Below are 24,065 nucleotides of genomic sequence, written 5' to 3'. Positions count from 1 at the left end.
ATTGGTGCTGTATTATCTAAATTTTAAAATGCAAACCTGAAAATGTACGTCTCACATCTGTAACTGTAGCTTATAATTTGGATTCTGTCTTGAAAATATGAGCGTATTAAGTCCCTGCCTTGTAGCTACAGTATGTTGTATGTTTTGACAGGAATATTTAAGTTAAGGAAACACATACTTAAAGGAATACTCAGAATTTACATTTGTTACTGTTTCTGCCCTCCTGGGTGTTTGGAACGTTTAACAAAGTCTTCAGCATGTTGTACTTCTGGGGCAGTCTCTGGAAAAAGGTAGAAGCCAGGATAAAACAATATGATCTTGCAGGAAAGGTGATAGCGATCTAGACCGGAAACATTATATTCAAAGCAATAGTAACAGAAACACTGTGCAGAACACCTAGTCAGTTACATAGATACCGGTAGTTTAATGAATACATTATACATGAATCTGATGGTGATAAATAATCTATCACCCTTGCAAGCATTTAACTCAGTCAGTTGCTTTTCTATTAGATTAGTGACAGATGATGATAAAGCCACAACACTGCCACATCAGTGGGTCAATCAATATCTCCACTACATGCTAATCAACCTCATAATTACACATGCCTACATATTGGAATGACCAATCAACATTTCTCATGTATTATACAATTCTCAGAATTGAACAATTCTTCAAGTATACAATGGTGATTTGTTATCACATGTTGTTATTATGTAAAACAATACTTTGGACTTTCTTTAAAGACTTTAATGAAAATCCATCATTTTGTTATTGTTTGTCATGATTGCAACACGTTATTAAGGTACCTTCACTGATTAGGTTAATCTGTATAAACTGATGATGCTGACAAGCAGTGATAGTTGTTATTGGTGTTGCGGTTGAAGAAATGATGTCCTTGTGTAGTGGTAAATGCAATATTTATCACTTAACACTCAAAATAACAATGATGACCATAAGAATATTCTGATTTTGGAACATTTACTTTGCAAAGACAAAATAAACTATGCAAACTCAAGCAAAATTGAAATAAATGCTTCTTTTCCATTCTCTCTTAAGGCCATCTCTTTCAATGTGGCTGATTAACACTTAAACAAAAGCTGAAGATGTCATTGCTCAGTGGTGTTTTATCATTGTTGATATGATTCTGCTGACTATGCTAATCAGAGCAATGTGCTGGCCACACTTTGCGACGTTGGGTGATGTTTAGGCCTTTGTTACAGCCTGAATGATCTCCTGACCTCTCCAACACTGGAATAATGACAGCAGAGACACTGAAGCAAAGGCAGCCTGAGAGGCATAAGTCTGAGCAGAATCAGATAACCTTTTCTTGGTGGGAGGTAGCACTTCTCAAACTCACTAACATGCATGTCTGTGAAAGGTATGATTAGGAACCGTGTTTAAATTAAGAAGAAGAATATTATATGACTTTTGAAACTTAAATCACTTAACAAGTTTATGAGCACCTTTTCTCAAACTTGTGAATAATCTAAGTCTTTAAATGCATCCAATTAAAGGCTTTAAATAAATCACTGACGCTTTGTGCATATGACCTTATTTGTTTGTGGACTTGTTTACTTCCAAATTTTGGAAAACCTTAAAAGAAACTACTAAGTGAAAACATGTTTATTAAAATCTGATGAATTAACTGTTCTGATGAACATACTATATTGCAGTTTTCTTCAATTGACAGACATACATGAAAATTGTGTGTGGAGTTCTTTCTTTGATAGTGCATGTTTTTTGTTGTGTGGAAAGGGAATTTGCAGTTGGGCTGGAATATGAAATAGTGACCCGCATCAACAAAACTGTGTACTAAATTCCCTACTGTACTGGAAATAAAAACATTGGTCAGAGAACAAAATTATATAAATATGTATTTTTTATGACCTGCAGGGGAATGCATATTCCTGGCAACAGTGACCTTTGTTTCTTTCACATGACTGACACCTAATTGGCTTATCTTTTGAAGACAATACCTTAGGGACTGATTTCATCAAACTATGTGTGTAGGTCATGGTAACCTTGTTAAATCTATTGACACCTGTAATGTGATATTTATATCTTTAACAGTAGATATTTATGTAACTTACATACCTTGTTTCCTTTGTGAGAATGGAGAAAACATATATTCACAGTCTGAAATTACACTCGTCATTTAACATATTGGGCTTGCTTGATCCTCTGCTACTTCTCTCTGAGGCATTTGCTGACTGACTGCTGTACACCCACGAGTTGCCTATTTTCCAGCCCAAGCCTAACTGCTGATTTTAACATTCCTACCCACACAACAGCATGCAGAATACATTAAAAAAAACACTGTTACTCTCACTTCCGCAAAATCTGCTACGGATTTCAACATGTGTGCCAACTTATATAAAAAAAAAAAAAACTATTCTGAGAACTGAAAGACAAGCAACAAGACTAACATTTTATAAAAACCTACAGAATTTAGAAAGTGCTATGACATAAAGGTACTTAAATCCAAACAAAATAGATTATCAATGGCTTTAATGTACAGAATAATTGTTTTGCTGTATGAAAATGTGAAAAGTCCAGCAAAGAACGTTACCAGGAACAGTGATAAAACAAATTAAGAAACAACTCTGGGATTGAATTAACCTAAAGAATAGAGAGTCAGATAAAGGGTTCTACCTCAATGTACAGAAAAAAAATCCCTCTCTAAGATAAAATAATTGGAAAATATTATGTAAAGTATGAAATGCCCACTGCTACAATACCATACAACATTGGCCTTTAGAGTAGAAAGAATATTAAAGTAATAAAATAAAATAAACAGTATATATATATATATATATATATATATATATATATATATATATATATATATATATATATATACTAAATAATTGACTGTGGCAATAGTTAAGCATCCTCAGCTGGAAGCAAGGTCAATTAATATTTGGCAGAAAATGGCCACTGTAGAATGCATTCATGCTGGGGTTGCCAGTCTATGTCTTTGATCCAACTGTGCCCTTAATTATTAAAACTGTATAATTAGATACTGTATAATTAGAAGCCCCAAAGCATAATAATTTATTTGTGTCTGGAGTCTACCTTTGTATTGTCAGTAAATGTTTAGTAAGATGTTGAGAGTTTAGTGTGTGTTGACACTACCTACACAAACACTGTTGCATGTCTAAATAGTATTCTTGTAGGCTAAAAAGTAAACCTGTTAGAAGACAGAAAAGTCCTTTCTGAGATGTTTAGGTAGTCTCTTCAGAATTCACATTACTGGAAATTAAAATAATATTTAATTCTTCCAGTGATTTTGTATTTATGGTGCAGAAGAACATAGACTTGAACCATGTCAGTATTTATACTTTGTTCACACCTTTGACTTCAGTGCTACAGGCAATGGCTGATGCAGAAGAACACCAAGGTCTTAGGCTTGATCACATTTAAGATGACTTAATTGGGTCACAATCCTGTCAGTTCAGAATGGAAGGTTCCTTCATCCCTGTAGGTAGAGGTCTGACCTGTACAGATCAATATAAAACCTAGCATTGATTTGTTTGTCTGACCACTACTATGTTCTCCAGCTATACATTTGATTCAGACTCATCTCTCTATACCTACAGTGCGTTTTTAATGTCTGAAACTGCCTTGTTGGATTATGCTAAAATAGCAATGAATTTGGAAATACTTTCTAAAACATACATACAAAAAAAGACAGGAAAGGCATCAATGCAGAATGCATACCTTAGACATAGCTAAATAGAGAATTATTATTATTTAATGTGCCCAATTATTTTACCCCTAATTTTGTCCCCAATTTGGAATGTCCAATTAGTTTTCCTCCTCCCCGCAGCAGTTCCCCACATTACTCAGGAGACCCGAAGGTTCAGTGGGCATCCTCCGATCCCACGACCAAGCCAGCTTCCTCGAGGTCAGCGAGCTACTAACCTCTGGAGGACAAAAGCCAGCCCAGCAAGTGTCCGCTCTGAGCTCACTGGGTGCCTGGCCAGCAGGGTTCGCTGTATTGCGATGAGGAGAAGCAGTCCCTGAAGGTTTTGCCTCCCTAACCTGCGGGAGCACAGAGCCAATGCGATGCTCCCGTCTGAATCCCCAGGACACAAACCTGCGTGTTTGACTCATCCTGCACACCACACGGCTGTGCTTTTACCAAGTGTACCACTCAGGACTAAATCGATCATTTTGACAAGTTCTTGTCTTCAAAACGATGCAAAAGATTTCAAGTTTATTTGACTGACTCTGCAGTAATGCTACAACAACAGGGACACTTGACACCTTCATTAACACTGTCTGTCAGAAACATGGCCAAATCAGCAGTAGCAGCAGCAGCAGCAGCATGGAAGCCATGTTAACTTCAACTTACTTAGTTAAAAAAAAAAAAAAAAAAATAAATAGTTATATAGCTGGGGTTTTAGTTCAGTCCATTCAGCAAATAAGGTTCAAACACATTTGCTTTATTTATTTATTTTTTTAGTTATCATTTTTTTATTTCAACAAATTTATCTGGAATGTTTTCCTTTTGTCACATCACACTGAGCTTGACCATCAGGAACATACTGGATTTCAGCTGAGACTCTAGGAGAGGGCTTAGGGGAAACAATATTTGCAAAATGCTGATAAAACTACAATCACAAAATGTTTGGTAATTAGTTATTTATATATTTAATTCATAGAAGGAAGTGAACAAGAAGATGTATGTCACAGTGATTTCTTTTAATCTAGAAACACATTTTGAGGCTTTTTTTGAAGCAAGTGCAAAGACAAATTTAAATGATTTGACAATATAAAACTGCCATACAAACAGCTCAGAAAAGTAATTTAACTGAGTGCTTTTATACCTAGCAATTGTTTTATTCTTCATGGATATTGTGCCAATGCATTTGCACAAGCTTCAAATTGAGTTGTCAAGCTGTACTACTTTTATTCAAATTCTACTTTTATTAAAAGCCTTACTGGTGTACACATAAGACACACATAAAAATAGGAATTCACAAAATGACAGTCTTTATTTGGAGAGAACAGAGAGAATTGTGAGAAAGAGTAATCAAAACCCCACTGAAATGAAAACAAAATATGTATTGAGCTCAAAGATGTAATAAAAAACAAGTTGATGATGGTGGTTTGATAAATGGAAATATAGAGAACCTTACTTGAAAGCAGTTGGAAATAGTTTTTACAGGTGTATGTTTAGTTCCCTATTGTGGCTTTGTTTAAATTGGTCAACAAAACGGCAGCATTTTAGTAAGTTAGAGCTACAACACAACAGTTAAGCTGGCTTTTTTGTAGTACTATTAATTATTCGGTACACTTTTTCTTTAAAAGAAAAAAAAAATCTGGAGGGCTGTTCTAAGAACAGACTGTTGGCCTGGCTCAGCGAAAGGTTTTATATTTCAACTCTCCACCCCCTTCTCTCTCAGTGAAAATAAATCAATTTCATCTGCTGCGGCTAGTTTGATTTTCTTTCTCTTTACTTCCATTGTGGGCCCCTGTCACTGGCAGGCCATATGGCAGCTGAGAGTGGACTGGGGCGTGATATGGGGTTTCACCTCCTAACAAAAGAGGCTGAGCTGTCAAAGAGGTTCATGAATACATGGGACACATTCGTGTATAAAAAGCAACTCCAATCCTGTCAGAGTTGACTTTTGGGGGAGGACGATCCACATGACATCACTGGGAGTAAATAAAAGGATGCAATCCCTCTCCACTGACCATTCCACCCCCCACCACCTACCTTTTCAGATGCTTTTTGGTCCCTTGCCAAGTGCTCATTAGCTTAATTTAAAAGCAAAGTCCAAAAGCATGTCAGAACACAGCAACATAAACTTAGTTCTCAGTTTGTTTGATAAGTAGCACTGAAGGCAAAAAGGATCTGGAGAAAAACATTTCAATCAACAGTGATTTATAGATTCTCTTGCTTACAAAAAGGAATAAACAAAATAAATTGACAACACATGGTGTACATTCCCCCCACAAATACAGTAATATATTGTCTACAAATAATAAATGTCCTTTATTCTCTACATAGATAGGTTTGACACCTTCATACAAAACTTATTTAAAAAAAGGAATTTGACTCATCTGTTACCATTTTCTCGACATTTCCCAGTGACAGCACAATTAAAAATGGTGTCTGTCCTTGCAGAAGTTGCATCTTGATTTTGAAAAGGATGGATATGAAAAAACAGGTTCACTCATCAAATGAATGTCTTCAAAGGGGTAGCAACTGATTTATATTTTCACTTTATACTGTATGAATTTTACATTGTTATTTAGTTTGCAGTGTTGATGCTGTACTCAATAAAAAAAAAAAAGTTTGTACATACAATAGATTGAGCTATTAAAACAATGCGTCTCAGTACAGGGTGCTATGAAACCACACTTCTGAATACATACTTTTCTATTTAATATCTAATTCTACAGCGAATAAATTAGATTGAACCAACTGCAGTTTTTTTTTTGCTCCATTGGATTCACTAGTGCCTTTCAGATCAAAGTAATAAAAATGTAGTTAACAGCAAAATGACAAGTTTGGATCCGGAAATTGCTGTTTCATAAACATATCACGTGATATGTTTTCTCATCTTCATTGGGGACCTCTGCTATGGCAGTTGCTGATCTTTTGTGCTTTTCTGCTAGAACACCGTCCCACTATTCAGAACAAATACTTGTCCAGGCTGTACTTGGATAGTGTTCTTGGGTATCAAATTGTATCTGACATCATGATGACATCCCTGTCTTTTTCTAGTTTTGCCATGTTTTATTTTCAACTGTATCTTTGTTTTACATGATCTGATCTTTCCCAATTTTTGTGTGTTCTATTTTTACCCGGAAATGTCTGTAGTGGTGTTTGCAGGGTGTAGAGCAGAGAGCAGTAATTATGCATCCCTCAACAGCTTGCAAGCTGCAAAGAAATTCTGTGCCGTGCATATTTACACAATAAGATCCTCTAAAGCAGGCAACACCAGCTGGTAAGTTCACCATAAGTAGTTTAATACCCAGATGTAACATAGCAGGACACTATAACAGTACCTTTGTTTAACTAAAATGACACTTGCAGTCTTAAAATAATAATAAAAAAAATATTTTACAGAAAATGACTTTATGGAATCTACTCTAAACGATTGCAGAGTTCTCTATCAGCAATTATTATATCTAGTTTATCATGACTTATACAACCTGTATTATACCTAATAGTATACTAACATACAAAATGTCTGACATGTTTTAAAGCTCCTAGTTGCAATATACTATTAAAACGAACTGCCTACAAAATTTTTTTTTTTTAATTAGAATCAGACAGCTGATTAGGCCAACTTGTAGTTTGACTGTTGGATTATGTGGCTGAGGTTTTGCACACACAACACATTTAATGTTATATGATATAATTTAGGCTAACTTTTCCTTAATTTCTTTTGCATTTGCAGTGGCACTACTATGGCAATGCTGTGGTTGTAGAAAAGGGGCTGCTACAGTGGAATGCATCATTGATAGAATGATACCAAATTTATTGGCATACAATTAATTAATTCACCATGCTTCCTGTGCTTTGCCAATGCCATCACTTTCACTAGAAACACTATACTATACTACAGTTTGCCACATTTTATACAGTTGTTATTTTTTCCAAACTTGTATGCAACTGCATATTGCTTTTTATGTCTCCCTAATGCTTTAAGTTCACAAATCCGATTTTACCATTCAATACCTGTGGGGAGAAAAACTATTTTTTGGTAATGCAGAAGTTTTGTAACTTGTAGTTGTAAATTAAATACAATATTGTTTAGTTACAGTTTAACTCCAGCAACCAATGTTTTAACTTTGCCCCAAAAACTTTGTTTTGTCCCAGAAGTAAAAGACAAGGTGTCTTTTTAGAACACTAACCCACACTACCAGAGTCTGACTTTTTACCCACTGCGTTTAGGCACCACACAGGTACATCAGATGCTCTGAAATACAGGTTTATCATGTAATGCATTATTTTATTACTGAGAGAAATGAATGCACTGAATACCCTTCTCCTTCTCTTCTTTGTTTGAGTAAATCTACCAACATCTGTACAATGCCAATGCAGAGCCAAATTCCTTTGTAAGAGCCCACTGAATTCAAGACGTCCCAAGGGGAAAATATAAAGTCAAATGTTTCTGTTGGAAAGAGTTGAAGCCAAACACTGTCTGGCTTTGTTGGCCTATGGCAGCCACCCTTATATCCTGAAACCGGTAGTTTGCCTTATTTCAAACACAGCCTTTGGAGTATGTAGCCGAACAATACAACCATTCACTCCCTCCTCTCTGAAGCCACATCTGTTTACATGGCCTGTGTCCACTACCCAGAGCCCAGGCCTCCCTCCTGTTTCTCAGCTACACAGTGATGAAAGGCAGTGATGCTGAGGCTTTTGTTGAGGGAAGATCTTAAATTATAATCTATTTTATCATGCACAAAACATTTAAGGACTATCTAACAACAACAGTTGGCCTTTTTTGTACTCTATTTCTTTTGAAATTCCTTGCAGGAGGAGGACCATGGCACATTGTTTTCATAGTAAACTTTTGCTTTGGTGAACCTCCTTAGGCAGTCTTGCAGAAATATGGGTGTCATTTTACTTTGATCTGTAAAGTTTTCAAAAGTGTTATGAAATACACAAAGACAATGGTCTGTTGACAATTTTAAAGAATGACTCATTATTCTAATACAGTATAACACAGATTTAGGTTACATAAAGAGAATATTGTTTGTATATGGCATTAAACATATTCAGGCAATATGACCTAGTGTAGGTGCTACTAGGCCCAGGCTTTTATATTTATACTTTTCAGAATAAAGACCCTTAAGAGAAAATCTGATGCCAGGGCTCCAGTTGTATGATGTATGGTTTACATTTATTGTGTATTTATAACTATAAAGCTACAATATTGTATCAATTGGGATGTCTGTAATGAGATATAGATCAGGTAACTTAGTCTGATAATTGATAATTATGAACGCTTAAATGCAGTTTGTTTTAATTTTAAACACAAGTTACACTAGCACTTTTCTATTCATGGAACCTTGTTGAAGTGGATCCCACCACAGAAGGCTTCAGATGCCTATACATTCTGAGACTAATAAAATAAAATACCAACCTTCAGGGGACAGATAAAATCAGGGATAGCCCTTCTTTGGCTTATGCACAGTTGATTGACAGATCTGCTAGGCATGTGATGGCAAAGAATGGTCCTTCTACTCAGAGATGCAGTAATGGAGTGTATAATCAGGAAGTATAGCTAGAAATGTCTCTGAAATGTCTTCTTCTCTGCATGGAGCGTCTTTTTAATTTAACATCAATTCGAAATGCTCTGAACAGCTCAATGTTTTCCACTCTACAGGTACTGCAGTGTTATTTACTTCTGATTGCACAATTACACTATCATAATATGTAACTTTATTCTTTGATCTTAGAAAGCTGCATCACTTCACTCTCCTCAAGCTTGTTTTGTGGATTTTTTCATTACACACACACACACAAAAAAACCCCAGATACCATGATATATTATTGCAATATCAGAGTAATACCCTGTAGAACCCTCAGACCAGTTTAGCTTGTGTTATCATTGTTCCTACAGTAAGTACAGGGCCACTGCATTGCCTTTTTGTAAAGGTATGGAATAAAAAAAAAGCTAAAATCATTTAAAAAAAAAAAAACGTACACGTTAAAAGGGAAATTCAAAACATATGTCGGGGAAATAGACTAATTGGAATAAGGCTGGTCCTGTATTCTAAAACAATCATGATATAATATATGTGGTTTGTTTTGTTTATCAGGAATTAAAATGTACCATCTTTGTAATGCTGCAACAGTAATTCATAAATAAGAAAAGTTGTCTCCAAGGAAACGACATTGAGAACAATGTTTCATTATGGCATTGGTCAGCAAGCAAAGTGACCTTCAAGTTAGGTAGTTAACTTAAGATGGATGATTCAGTGCAGTTTTCAGGTTTTATGTTTTTTATAAATTCCTGCAAGCCTTAAAGCCTGGAGTTTGGTCCCCAAAGGTTAGAGCCGTTGCTGCTGAATGTAGCAGAGCAGCATGAAATGTCTGACTTCCTGTCTTTTGTTTGGATTAGCTTGCCTGTGCCGAGGCCTAGCGTGCCGTGGTTTGGCTGTTCTCAGAAAGGTCTCTTAACAACCCAATGTGAACCATATGAAAATGATAAAGATGTGGCAAGGGGCCCAAGCGCAGACGAAAGGCATTGCTTTCTTTTGTTTAATTATTATTATTTAGGTTTGCTGGCAAAATCAATCCTCCTTGGAAATATTAGAAAATTCACTAACATTATAATTCTTAATAATCCCACTTTCTGATTTAAACATGGCTTTATGGTGAACTACTTTACCTTGAGTTGGTTTAAAAAAAGAGAAAGGAAAGTTGTTTAACAACTACACTGTTGTGAAACTTTAACTTAGACATTGGTGGCTTCTTAAGACAGGTGGCTGTTTATTTTAGGTGCCACTTTAATCTATGAAAACCTGTTTGGGATTTGGCTGGTAAGTGCTACTTAAGCCACTTTCACACACAAATGCTGCTACTGAGCCCTCAGAGATGATTTAAAAAATATATATTTAAAATACCCATTTACACAGCATGCAATTGCACAATCTATGCAGGTATAATACCGTCATAACCCTTTCACACAGCCAAAGGGATCATGTGAGTACAACTTTCAAACCTGTCAGTCAACAGATCGTTTTCATGGCAACAGCGATTCGCCCATAAATTACAGCATCATGCACTGTCCCTTCTATTTGTGAATTCACCTCCTCGCCAGCCTGTAAAGTTGACAATTCCTTAACTTATTTCAGAGCAATTACTACCTTGTTCTTGATCAGCCATTGCGTTTGACAAAAACAAAAGCGTGTAACACCGACAACAAAAATACCCAACACGTCTGGTATACAGTCACGTGGGATGTTGACTTTTCAATCTTTCAGTCCACGCCTACTATAGTGCTTCAGTGCTGGCATAGCATTTCACACAGGAGTTAAGAGGGTTCAGTGCCACCGACGGCATAAATATGACGGCTCTGTGACGGTATAGGCAATTTACACAGACCAAAATGCTGCATCACTGCCGGTTCTGAGCCGTCATAACTGGTCTGTGTGAAAGGGGTATTAGGGTACAATACAGAGTTTACTTTTTGAATTAGCATTGTAGCAACCTTTCCAAAGCCATCTGATACATTAACTTATAGTATTATGTTTCCACATCTTGAGAAAACAACAGTGACCTGGATATATACTGTATATTTTGTGTTCTGCATTTTCGGTTTTAATCTTTAAAAACAATTCCGGGAATTTTTTATTTTACATATATTAAAATAGGGATATAATCAATTAAAAAGTTTTTAATTGAAACATCGGTAAAAATTGGGGTAAAGAAATCTTGTATACACATTTTACATGTGTAATATGATGCGTAGCAGATCTTATTTCTGATTAAGTTTAATGTCCCTGGCATGTATCATGAAGCAGAATATGTGTAAGTCGAGGCCACATTTTCCCAAGTTAGCTGGTACTTTGCGAACGTTTGGGCAGTCGCTGTGCTGATGGAAATAGTATCTACAGAAGGTATGAACATGACATCAGCACAAAACAAGCCAGGTTTATTTGCCTTGAAATCATAAAAAGAAAAGAAAATTGACAGAACTGGGTGGTGCAAGCCATTGGGAGATGAGTCAAAAATCACACTGGACATTTCCATCAATGCATTCCATAAGTTTACCCACTAAAGCATCACCATTTTCTGTCAAATATTTACAATTAAGATTGTTGGCGTTTTAGCTGATGGACAGTACTGTCGCACGAAGTTACCAATACATACCTCTCTGCAATAAACAGTTTCAGTTTCTAACAGTGACAGAAAGAGAAAACATAACTGAACAATGTCCTTTTCCAAGTGCTGGGACTTGACTGAGACCCATCTGTGGTAGTGTGACAGGACGTTAGTGTTTTGTATAGACCTTTTGTTTTGGCCCTTGTGTCATTTTATTTTGTTGATGTGTTTTGTTTGTGTCCATTCTGTTTAGTGTTTTGTTTCTTGTATTAACTAAAGTGTGCATTAGCATGGTTTGAAACTGCAAGTTCTGTGTCTGAGTCTCCCTTCCTGGTCAAAACAACATTGCCAGTGACGCTGTCCTGTCACACCACCACATAAAGAATGTGTGCACTGATGAGAAGTAGATCATTGCCAGCATTTTTTTTTTTGTTATTTAGCTTAAGGACATTTTTTTGGGCCTATATTTAGAGCCCTTTCAGTTAACAGGATAATAGAGCCGTGTGTTTTATTTTTTCTGGTTTGGGAGTGGGGGAGGAAATTATTCTGTTAAATCCCACGACCCCTAAATCTCCAGTGTCTGCTTATTTTCCTGAGAGTTTATTTGGGGTTACTCAGAACACAACTTCCCATTGCTGAGGCACCTATTTTAATGAGCTTACTCTTTTGTAAAGATTCTAGCTGTTTGTATTTAAAACGTCTTACTGGGTGGAGTAGAAGTTACATTAATATTGATTTTGAAGAAAATATGATAAATAATTTAATAATGACAGGAAGAACTTCCTCTGTTGGGGATGAAGTACCTCTGTTAGGGGAGTTATGTAATGTAAAGTCTGTCATGCCCTGCCCACTCCATTCAGCAATGCCATTTTCAGTGGCATTTTAACCATGGCTCAGCAGGAGCACCAATGTTTTTTTTATGACACCAACTGCAACCAAAAATCCTTTCTGACTTATCTTCAGGTCTCTTCAATTTTCTCACACTGGGAAATGTTCCATATGATAGATACAAAAGTAAATTAGTAGCCACCATACAACAGGGATAAATAATGTGTTTTTTCTTTAGTGTACTCTGTATAACTATGACTAATGTATAGATTGTAGGAATGCAAGCATTGTTGCTGTATTCTCCACTATTGATACAGAGTACACACAAGAAGAAGAGTGTGGTTTGTGGCATTTCAGGTTGATTGTGTCCTCCCCTAAAGCAGACTGCTATAGAAAAGGTTCTCACCTAAATACAGTAAATTAATCAGACTAACTTGGGTGTCCTGCATTATTCCCTTGCTGCTAGAGTGATCTGAAATAACTAAACTCCTGAGTTGGACATTCATTGTGACAGTCAATCACCGCAAGACCTTGATTTTCCCAATTCAACTTTCCTAAAGCAAGTTGTTTTTATTGAGTTAGGTGCAAGACAATGGAGGCTGGTGACAAGAAGAGTACTATGTAATTGTCAAAATGAGCATAACAGTAAATTAGAGTATAACATTTAGACAGACTTTACAATATGTGTTACATTAGCCCCATGTTTAAAATGTTTAACAACATCAACATGTTTGTGTTTTTCAATTATGTTTCTAAAGTGCTTAGACGAGAAATAACTAACAATTTACTTTATTTTTACACCAACCCAGGCTGAATATCGAATAACAGCAAAAGAAAACTACTCTTCTAATCATCTTTACAGAATTTTTGCTTACAATTACTTTCTGTATAAGCTATGTGTTTTAGCTATTGATTATAAGAATAATTTTTATATTGTAATATTAAAATCATCAAAGCAAATACTTTGATAGACAGCTTATGCAAAACGGGTACTTACCGGTACTGTTACCACCATCAATGATCACAGGGGTGATGACCGCAGCATCAGACATAAGGTTTAAATATATTGCATTTCTACTTTTGCATTCCGAGTGTTTAGCTTTTGTACCTAAAAATACTTGTATGAAAATATCCATTTATTAAATTTGTATATAAGAAAATGTATAAATATTTTAATTGAGAAAACATGAAGAGTTGGAGTCCTTGTTTATTTTCTCTCAACTCAGCCAGCACTTTAAAAGTCAACCTCCTTGTGGCAGACCCACATCAAAGCAGCAGTGTCATTCCTGAATTATGTAATAACCATTCATCATGCAATGTTTCGATCTTTCTCACACAATAAACAAGCACACATCTAAGCTTATGAGAAGACGAAGAAGAAGAAACCGGTCACTGTCACTATAGTATATTCTTTCTTTGAGATAAAAACTCAAAAAAGAGCCCGTAATTAAACACCACCGACACGATGAAGCTGGTAATCGAAACCACCGGAAAGAAAACCCGACATGAATTAGAAATCTTTCCAAAGATCCAGTTTTTTTTCTATCTGGATCAACACTGAGCAGGACATTTACAGGTAGCCTTCTGAGCACAGCATGGGTACTGCAACTCAAAACAAACATCCTATGATAGTTAATATTATTGGCATATTGAAATGTTCAAATATGACAATTCAAACGCTACTTTTAGGATGGTTATATCCAGCAGTCCAGATAAGCTGCTTACCTGCCGCTTTTATACATTAAAACATCTGAAATACGCACTACATTTCTATGTAATGCATAAACATATGCATTCAACTTAAATTTAATGTGTAAAAATATGCATTGTAATTTTGCTGCACAGCTTGGATGCCTCCCCTCCCACCTCCCTTAAAACCTTCACTAACAACTACATCTCCCAGAATACAATGTCTTCAGTTACTAGGAAACTGTACACAAGAAAAACCAACCCGACAAACATTATCCTGGCTAGCCCTGCTGTCTTTGCAGCCAATCAGTAAGAATAAGAAAAATTCTACAAACCTACACAGGTTGAAGCGTAAACACCCCAGTCCTTCTACAAATCCAACTGGAACCATCGTCAGAGGCAACCGCTAAAAAAAAGGTGCCTATAATATTAAACAAACTGTTTCATAACTTATTAATGCATTTCCTTATTTTATTGATCTGTATGGCTTTATATTGAAGTTTTAGCATGTTCACTGAGTTTAAGAATTGTTTGTTAAAATATAAGTAGCATAATTAATTTGCAGTCAGTGTGATACCTCAAAAAAAATTCCATGAGCTGATAAAGAACCTTGTAGAACATATTATTTATTTATTTATTTATTTATTTATTTATTTATTTCTTAGCAGACACCCTTATCCAGGGCGATTTACAGTCATAAACAAATACATTTCAAGAATCACAGTACAAGTAATAATACAATTAAGAGCAAAATAAATACAATGACTTTGGTTCTAGCAAGTACAAGTATGACAAAATACGATTCAGTAATGGAGCAGATAACAGTGTCAGTGATAGTTGCATCAGGATATAATTAAATACAAAATACTACAGATTAAATAACACTTGACAGATTACAGTAGTCTAAAGTACAGGATTAAATGCAGTAAAATAGGGGGCAGATAAGAGCAAGTAAAGCGCATTTAAGGAAGAGTGATAAGTGTCCAGGGGGGAAAAAAGAGGAGTTCTACAGGTGCTGTCTGAAGAGGTGAGTCTTGAGAAGGCGCCGGAAGGTGGTCAGGGACTGGGCAGTCCTGACATCTGTAGGAAGGTCATTCCACCACTGCGGGGCGAGGGTGGAGAAGGAGCGGGCTCTGGAGGCAGGGGAGCGTAAAGGAGGTAGTCTTCTAGTGCAGGACAAGCGGATTGGGGTGTAGGGAGAGATGAGGGTCTGGAGGTAGCTGGGTGCAGTCTGGTCAAGGCATCTGTAGGCTAGTACAAGAGTCTTGAACTGGATGCAAGCGGTGATCGGGAGCCTGTGGAGTGAGCGGAGCAGTGGAGTTCCGTCGGAGAAGTGAGGTAGTGAGAACACCAGGCGAGCAGCGTTCTGGATGAGCTGGAGCGGACAGGTGGCGGACGCAGGGAGGCCAGCCAGGAGGGAGTTGCAGTAGTCTAAGTGGGAGAGTACCAGGGCCTGGACCAGGAGCTGGGTGGCGTAGTTGGTGAGGAAGTGTCGGATTCTTCGGATGTTGCTCAGGAAGAATCGGCAAGTGCGTGCCAGAGTGGATGCGTGGTTGTACAATTCGGTGGTTCAAAGTAGCATTGCAGTTAAAATGCAAGGCTCTTTTTTAATGCCTACCCCATTACCATTAAATATTGTACAGTATTTATCGAGATTACTCATGACTTCATACCTAGTTTGTTTATGAAGATCCGATTTAGTATTCACTTGCAAACAAACTAAAATGTTGCAATTTTGCTTCAATTGGTTTCACACTAAAAGATCTCAAACGAACTGCATTTTTTCTCCGAGCGAGTTCAAGTTCCCCTTCTCGACTGTGCTCACACCAGAATGCTTGTTTTCACACTGCAAAGTGAATCTGATTGTCTGGATTTGTGCACATGACCAAAATGATACCTTCCTGTTAATGCCCAGACGGATGTTCCTTACTAAACATTGAGGGTTCCGCCCGTGCAAGGCCTGCGATATTAGTACCATGTACATACATTTTGTGTATTCAACATCTGCTGGTAGAATGTTGTCATGAAAGCCGGATAATAAATATTGTTGAGCAACACCAATGTTTTCGTGCTGCATTATGTGCAATTATATATACAATGGGTTATGCAGTACATCACCACCAGTCGGTTCAGTTTCCGTTGCATTGTGAATTCTAACACGATTGCTTGCACACTGGATGACTTTGAGGGGGAAATGCATTACAGTTCCCCCTCAATTGAGCCAAGACCACCCTTTCAGGTGAATCCTAGTCCTCTTCTTTGGTGCGCACTCTGATGCGAAACTAATATTTTTGACGTTTCACACCTGCACAAATGAAACAAACTTTGGTGTTAACTGAACTGTAGTGCGAATTATCCTCTCCAAACAAACTAGGTGTGAAAGGCCCTTTAGTGTTAAAATTAGAGGGTAAGTTACTCCCAGACCCAAAACCTTATCTGGAGCACTGGTTATACCAGTTGTAATGTAGTATGGTAGTGGCTCCCATATGCCCCTTAATGTCTTTCCACTACCACTCTCCCAATTATAGCAGAAAGGGGTAGCGCATTAGTTTTTTGCTTTTCATTCCCCTCCATAACTCACAATGGAAACAAAGTATTTTCTTCTTCTTTCAGATTTCAAATTGGCAGGTTTCTTGTTAAGTTATCTTGCCCAGCTTTCCTCTCTCATGCTTACATCCTGCAGCGCTAGCTCTGCATTATAAAAATCTCAGGTTGTCATATCTCTCAAAATCTTCCCTTTACCTGCCATGTCTCATGTTTAAATCCTGTCGCTGCTGGACAGACTGCTGCTTCGCTTCATAGAAAGTGCCTGAGGATTTACTTAAAGAGAAGCAGTCATGGATGCATACCTGACTACAGATAGTTGCATACCTACCTTTGACAAACAAAAAGGCTTACATCCATTGCCAGTGGTGTCCTATTTAAAATCCAAAAGTGGCAATTCTTGTTGACGCACATTTTCACTTCCTACTTCATACTTCTTACTTCTTTTTAAACTAACCACTATATTCGTCTATTGATATACAGACGTGCTCAAATTTGTTGGTACCCTTACAGCTCATTGAAATAATGCTTCATTCCTCCTGAAAAGTGATGAAATTAAAAGCTATTTTATCATGTATACTTGCATGCCTTTGGTATGTCATAGAATAAAGCAAAGAAGCTGTGAAAAGAGATGAATTATTGCTTATTCTACAAAGATATTCTAAAATGGCCTGGACACATTTGTTGGTATCCCTTAGAAAAGATAATAAATAATTGGATTATAGTGATATTTCAAACGAATTAGTTTCTTTAATTAGTATCACACATGTCTCCTATCTTGTAATCAGTCATTCAGCCTATTTAAATGGAGAAAAGTAGTCACTGTGCTGTTTGGTATCATTGTGTGCACCACACTGAACATGGACCAGAGAAAGCAAAGGAGAGAGTTGTCTGAGGAGATCAGAAAGAAAATAATAGACAAGCATGGTAAAGGTAAAGGCTACAAGACCATCTCCAAGCAGCTTGATGTTCCTGTGACAACAGTTGCAAATATTATTAAGAAGTTTAAGGTCCATGGAACTGTAGCCAACCTCCCTGGGCGCGGCCGCAAGAGGAAAATCGACCCCAGATTGAACAGAAGGATAGTGTGAATGGTAGAAAAAGAACCAAGGATAACTGCCAAAGAGATACAAGCTGAACTCCAAGGTGAAGGTACGTCAGTTTCTGATCGCACCATCCGTCGCTTTTTGAGCGAGAGGGCTCCATGGAAGAAGACCCAGGAGGACTCCACTTTTGACAGAAAAACATAAAAAAGCCAGACTGGAATTTGCTAAAATGCATATTGACAAGCCACAATCCTTCTGGGAGAATGTCCTTTGGACAGATGAGTCAAAACTGAAGCTTTTTGGCAAGTCACATCAGCTCTATGTTCACAGACGAAAAAATGAAGCTTTCAAAGAAAAGAACACCATACCTACAGTGAAACATGGAGGAGGCTCGGTTATGTTTTGGGGCTGCTTTGCTGTGCCTGGCACAGGGTGCCTTGAATCTGTGCAGGGCACAATGAAATCTCAAGACTATCAAGGCATTCTGGAGCGAAACGTACTGCCCAGTGTCAGAAAGCGCTGTCTCAGTCGCAGGTCATGGGTCCTCCAACAGGATAATGACCCAAAACACACAGCTAAAAGCACCCAAGAATGGATAAGAACAAAACATTGGACTATTCTGAAGTGGCCTTCTATGAGTCCTGATCTGAATCCTATTGAACATCTATGGAAAGAGCTGAAACTTGCAGTCTGGAGAAGGCACCCATTAAACCTGAGACAGCTGGAGCAGTTTGCTCAGGAAGAGTGGACCAAACTACCTGTTAACAGGTGCAGAAGTCTCATTGAGAGCTACAGAAAACATTTGATTGCAGTGATTGCCTCTAAAGGTTGTGCAACAAAATATTAGGTTAGCGGTCCCATCATTTTTGTCCATGCCATTTTCATTTGTTTTATTATTTACAATATTATGTTGAATAAAAAATCAAAAGCGAAGTCTGATTTCTATTAAATATGGAATAAACAATGGTGGATGCCAATTACTTTTGTCAGTTTCAAGTTATTTCAGAGAAAATTGTGCATTCTTCGTTTTTTGTGGAGGGGTACCAACAAATTTGAGCATGTCTGTATAAATAGAAAGCAAAGCGTGAATATCTGTGTAATTACATTGTAATAATTCGGTAAATACCGCTTCTTCCTGCTCCTACTTGATAACTGCTATGCAATGTTAATGGTCTTGCAAGCAGGTTGTTACCAGATGTAATTATGAGGTGATTTCCATGTAATTATACACTTATTCCACCAGTAAGTTCCCATGTAGAATCAGAAACCATGTCTAGTTAACCAGTTATTACAATGCTACGGTGTGGTTATGTATGCTCTATGTATCCTGTATTTAATGCTGCTGCGCCTTATCAGCCCAACATATGATATATTTATTTGCAGTAGTATAACTTGTACCACATATTTCAGTCACCTCTAAGGTGTCCATATTAGGACATCGTGATTTCTCACGTCTCAGTCTCAGTTATCAGGAATTTCTTTGTCATGGATCATTTAGATTTGTTGATCAGTCGTCATTTCTCAATCATTTTTTCTGTCATCCCTCGTGTTTTTTTTATGTCAGCCATTATTTGTATCAGGTATCATTTGTATTTTGTGTCCGCCGTCACTCGAATTTCGAGTCATGTGGCAATACTAACATTTACTTCAAGTTATTTTTTTTGTCTTCATATTTTAAATTCATGAAAGAGGTTTAAGCTAGGGTATTTGTATATATTCAAATATATTAGGCTTGTAGCAAACAAATAAATACATAAAATACAACCCACAGCTAATAACTAATCCCCTCCACGTGTAGAAAAGTTTTTGTTTTCAGTTGATTGACATTCGCAGTAGCCAATGAAATTATAGGATATGCAAACTTAGAAATGTGATTGGCTGTTACGTTAAGTCCCAGAAAAAATGCTGTCTGATGGTTGACAGAGAATTTCATTAACAGAGGTTTTCCATGACTCGAAATTTGAGTGACAGAGGTTTTCCGTGACTCGAGGTTTTCCGTGACTTGAAATTCGAGTGACGGCGGACACAAAATACAAATGATACCTGATACAAATAATGGCTGACATAAAAAACACATGAGGGATGACAGAGAAAATGATTGAGAAATGACGACTGATCGACAAAACTAAATGATCCATGACAAAGAAATTCCTGATAACTGAGGCTGAGACATGAGAAATGACGATGTCCTAATATGGACACCGTACACCTCTTTGCCAAATCAATTCCATTTTAATGTAATTGACTGTATTCATTTATATTCTGGAGATTACTTTTATTACTCCAATTATTCTTATTCTCTGCACTGAAGGTCGTGAATATCCCTGTGTTACAGAAAGTTTATTGGATATGGTTCTCCACTATCACGCTCTGCCAAGGATTGCTTTCGTATAATTTGTCATTGTTAAAAACTGTGAGGCCTTCTAGATCTATTCTGGCCAGAAAACACAATACATTTAGGAGCTGTTTATCAAGAGAACCCATATACATGCTCCCATATTCAGCCCCCTATTCTATACTTTTTTTATAATCATTAAAACCTTAAAAAAGAAGAAAAAATCATGGCATACAATAGCTATGAAACATCTAGCATAACTCAGGCTGCCTTCCTTGCTTGTGTTATCTCCTTGTACATGCGATACAGATTGGAGTTATTGCTTAAGTATAATTTATTTTGAATGTATTTTTTAACAATAAACAGAAAACAACAGACAACAAAAATAAACACATACATTAACAAATACACACCAATACAATCTCATCAAAATTATAATTTGAATCTCTATTAAAGGCTGGATTGGTACCATATTACATTAGGCAGATTTAGATACCTAATCTGGATGTTATACTGGTGTAACATTTAGTACTTTTAATCATTTTAGTATTTTAATAAAAGTTTAATAATCATTTTAATTGTCTAATTTTTCTCTCTTCTGAAATACTATAATTGTGCAAATAGAGTACCGGATAGCCACAAATGGGCTATTCAGTGAAAAAGTATAGATATGAGCTTATGGAAACTGGCTGTCTTTGATAATTCTCATGCAAGGAAACATGTTTTTGTGAAACTTGTATATTAAACCCTTAGAGTCGAGGGCGATGCACAGTAGAAGAGGTAATGTTTTTTGCACAGTAGAAGAGTTACTGACTGCCTGCCAAGTCAAAATAGGCTGGAGCATATTCAAGGTCTATTTTGGAGACAGGAGAGATAATAAATGGTACATTGAATAATGGGAATGTGAATCTGGAGAAATAACTGAAAGGTCACTGCAACCCGCTGCCACCTGTTGCTTTGTCCCAGCCAATATAGTGCCTGAGGAATGCGCAACTAAGACAGAGAGATGGGAGATTTGGGAAGAATTGAACACTTGTCCACCACCTCCATTCCAGATAAGAAGGAAGGTGCTTACCACTGTGCTCTCCCGCCTATAGACTGGGGTAACACCATTTTATGGCGTTATGCTTACTGCTAACATAGCTTAATTGTTTATGTGAAGAGTCAATAAAATATTGTAATTTACCTGAGACCTGTTTGGGTTTGTGTTCACACCTTCGGCACACCTTTGGCACACCTTTGGCACCCTTTTATACAAACATAAGGTGACGGTACCGCTTATGTTACAATCTTACACAGGGTAATTATAAAGTCAGCTGGACACTTTGCAATGCTGTAGTGGAAAAATCATTCATTGCCAAGCAATGAAACTTGGCAGGTGGAGGCAGCATGTAATTTGGGCGCCATTTGTCTCAAGGAAATTTTGATCAACAAGAAAACATTGAAAACAGCATTAAGCAGCACACTTCCTCTTGATGGATTATAACCTTTAAAACTAATGTTTGTTTGCTTGTTTTTCTGTAGCAGAATTGCAAAGTGGCCAATTGACTTTATCTTGCAGCTCCTCAGAACACCCTTATTCATTCAGATTGTTCATTCACCTACTCAGGCCATATTAAATATTGAGGGATTTTGTACAAACACACATCACTGACAAATCTCAAATAAAAAACTGCAAGTTAAAAAACACACGTTATTGTTTTTTTATGCTTTCCCACAACATATGAACACTAACCTTGAATTGTTCGTTTTGTGTGATTTATATATATTTAAAAAACCAATATTGCTGGTATTGGAGCATTGTTTTTAAAGTCTCCAGTGAATAATGTATTGCCGTTCTTTCACAAATTAAAAAAAACATCCCACACAACCATTTACCTAGGTAAGAGACTAAATAACTATGACCATATTTAATTATTTTCTTACAAAAGTGTTTCAGAAAGTCATCTTTTTAAAGATCAAGAAAGAAGCATTTCTAAAGATCAAGAAGGAAACATTGTTTCATTCCTTTAAGATATATTACACTATCTGCATTCGATACAATATCATCTTCCTAATTGAAAATCTTAAATCTCAGGTGGATCTGGATAAAATAGTAGTAGATTTATTTTATATAGCACCTTTCATTACAGAAATCTCAATGCACTTTACAGAAAGATTAAAACAAACCTAAAAACAATAAACACATTTCAGCACACAGGCAATAAAAATCTACATTATAAATACCATATGGGAGATACTGAAATTGAAGAAGGAACCTATAAAAATGATCTAGGAGTTTATGTTTTCTCAGAAATGGCTTCATCTAGACAATGTGGGGAAGCTATAAAAAAGGCCAACAAGATGCTCTGATATATAGTGAAAAGTGTTGAATTTAAATCAAGGGACATAATGTTAAAACTGTACAATGCATTAGTAAGACCTCATCTAGAATATTGTGTTCAGTTCTGGTCACCTCGCTACAAAAAGGATATTGCTGCTCTAGAAAGAGTGCAAAGAAAAGCGACCAGAATTATCCCGGGTTTAAAAGGCATGTCATATGCAGAGAGGCTAAAAAAATGAATTTATTCAGTCTTGAACAAAGAAGACGACGTGGCGATCTGATTCAAACATTCAAAATCCTAAAAGGTATAGACAATGTCGACCCAGGGGACTTTTTTGACCAGAAAAAAGAAACAAGGGCCAGGGGTCACAAATGGAGATTAGATAAAGGGGCATTCAGAACAGAAAATAGGAGGCACTTTTTTACACAGAGAATTGTGGAAGTCTGGAACCAACTACCCAGTAATGTTGTTGAAGCTGACACCCTGGGATCCTTCAAGAAGCTACTAACGACCAAACGAGCAAGATGGGCCGAATGGCCTCCTCTCATTTGTAAACTTTCTTACGTTCTTATGTTCGTAAAAATGCCAGTTGATAAAAATAAGTCTTTAGTCCAGATTTAAAAGCCTCAATGGTTTCACTGTCCTTCAAATGTCCAAGCAGGTTATTCCAGAGGTGAGGCGCCACAGAACAGAAGGCCCGATTGCCCAGAGTGCGCAGCCTTGTCCTGGGCACAAGCAGTTGGGCACTACTAGCAGACCGCAAACTTAATGACAGAGCATGTCCTTACGATAGATTGGACCAAGGCCATGTAAGGTTTTAAAAGTCAGCAGGAAGATCTTGTAATCGATTCAAAATTTTACTGGCAACCAATGAAGAGATGCTAAGATTGGAGATATGTGATCATGCTTCCTTGATCTCGTCAAAACCCGTGCAGCATTATTTTGCACATACTGCAGCCTATGAATTAGTTTTGAAGAAACAACAGTAAGCAGAGCATTACAATAGTCCAACCTTGATGAAATAAAGGCATGTATTAGTTTCCCGACATCAGGCACAGATAAAGATTATCTAAGGCAAGCAATGTTTCGTAAATGAAAGAAGGACACTTTGAAGATGTTCTTAATGTGAGCCTCAAAAGAAAGGGTAGAATCTAGCCTCACGCCTAGTTTAGTAACTTCCGAGGTTGGACTAATCTCACGCCCATCAATAACCAATTTAAAATTACCAGCTGTGCTAACCTGATGGGCAGAACCTAATAATATGACCTCTGTTTTATTACAGTTTAATTGCAAACACTGTTTTTATATCAGCTAAACATTTATTGAGTACAGAAACAGCCAAAGAAACATCAGGTTTAGTCTGTAGATAAATTTGTGTGTCATCAGCGTAGCAATGATAATGAATGCTGATTATTTGACCAAGTGGAAGCATGTAACTATTGAATAATACTGGTCCCAGAATGGAACCCTGCGGAACATGTAGACAGAACTGACAT

At 36.9% G+C, this 24,065-nt stretch overlaps 1 protein-coding gene across 1 annotated transcript in view; it reads right to left on the bottom strand.

Annotated features, from left to right (window-relative positions):
- Nucleotides 1–190: 190 nt before the first annotated feature.
- The window catches only part of LOC131737052 (uncharacterized), a 77,898-nt gene continuing 54,023 nt past the window's right edge, over nt 191–24,065 (bottom strand). Inside the window, exon 3 of the mRNA XM_059023476.1 lies at nt 191–280. Within this exon, the coding sequence (XP_058879459.1) occupies nt 191–280 (90 nt within the window). The remainder of the gene's footprint in view (nt 281–24,065) is intronic.

Source organism: Acipenser ruthenus, chromosome 1 (assembly GCF_902713425.1).
Source record: "Acipenser ruthenus chromosome 1, fAciRut3.2 maternal haplotype, whole genome shotgun sequence".
NCBI classification, from domain to species: domain Eukaryota; kingdom Metazoa; phylum Chordata; class Actinopteri; order Acipenseriformes; family Acipenseridae; genus Acipenser; species Acipenser ruthenus.
Note: the sequence above shows the minus strand (reverse complement) of the source record. Positions and strands in the feature narration are given on the sequence as shown.